The sequence below is a fragment of the Bison bison genome, unplaced genomic scaffold (assembly GCF_000754665.1).
Source record: "Bison bison bison isolate TAMUID 2011002044 unplaced genomic scaffold, Bison_UMD1.0 scf7180017864482, whole genome shotgun sequence".
In the NCBI taxonomy this organism is placed as follows: Eukaryota; Metazoa; Chordata; class Mammalia; order Artiodactyla; family Bovidae; genus Bison; species Bison bison.
The window spans coordinates 7,042,254-7,043,350 of NW_011495042.1; the positions used below are offsets into that span (position 1 = coordinate 7,042,254).

The following is a 1,097-nucleotide window of genomic DNA, read 5'->3' on the forward strand; positions in this document are numbered from 1 at the left end:
GTCCGACTCTGTGCGACCCGGTGGACTGTAGCCCGCCAGGCTCCTCTGTCCATGGGATTCTCCAGGCAAGAATACTGGAGTGGGTAGCCTTTCCCTTCTCCAGCGGATCTTCCTGACCCAGGGATCGAACCTGGGTCTCCTGCATTGCAGGCGGATTCTTTACCAGCTGAGCCACCAGGGAAACCCAAGTGCATCCATACAGGTTGTTTTTAAAAAAAAAAAAAAACACAGCAAAACACCACTTAACCAGTAGAATTAAACGCCAGTGCTGTCAATCTGCGGCAGCTTTGCCGCGTCGTGGCGGCCTCTCCCCACTCCAAGGCACGTGGGCAGGAACAGCGCTCAGGGTGCCAGTGGGGAACCGGTGTCCAGGGGTGAATTGCCCATTTCCCCTGGTGGCTCGGTGGTAAAGAACCCGCCTGTCAATGCAGGAAACTCAGGAGTCGAGTGTTCGATTCCTGGGTCCAAAAGGTCCCCTGGAGGAGGGCTTGGCAACCCACTCCAATGTTCTTGCCTGGAGAATCCCCATGGACAGAGGAGCCTGGTGGGCTACAGTCCACGGGGTCGCAGAGAGTCAGACACGGCTGAGCACATGTACACGCACACGTGCTGCCAGGGGCAGACCCAGCTGCCCAGCCTCTGGACGCTCTCTGGATGCAGGCTCTGAGCAAATGCTGACATGGCCCGTTCCCTCAGCCTTCATAAGCTGTGGTCGTCAAGAGGGCTGTGGCGCAGGTCTGGTTCTCGGAGCAGCCGGCCCCCACGTGGTCTGCTCTGGCGTCCTGTGCTGGGCTCTGCAGGCGAGGGCTGAGGCGGGGGCCGGGGGCCTGGGTGTGGCACCTCTCACTGCTCCCGCGTGTGCAGGCGAGTGCTCCCCCGGCCAGGCGGAAGGCATCGCGGCCCTGCGCCCAGAAGCCCTCCTCGGCTGCCAGCTGCAGTTCAAGCAGGACGTCTTCGACTTCCCGGCACGAGAGGTCTTTACCGCGGAGCCCGAGTTTGACGCCGCCCTGGGTGAGCCTGTGGGTCTGGAGGGGACATGACCTGCACGCTGGGTGTGTCTGTGGTGTGTCTGGCTCACGATGGCGGTCTCTCTGTGG

General features: G+C 61.5%; 1 protein-coding gene across 1 annotated transcript in view; it reads left to right on the forward strand.

The window, feature by feature from the left end:
- The window catches only part of NUP210 (nucleoporin 210kDa), an 80,317-nt gene that overhangs the window by 72,599 nt on the left and 6,621 nt on the right, over nucleotides 1-1,097 (forward strand). Inside the window, 1 exon segment of the mRNA XM_010862529.1 lies at nucleotides 865-1,011. Within this exon segment, the coding sequence (XP_010860831.1) occupies nucleotides 865-1,011 (147 nt within the window).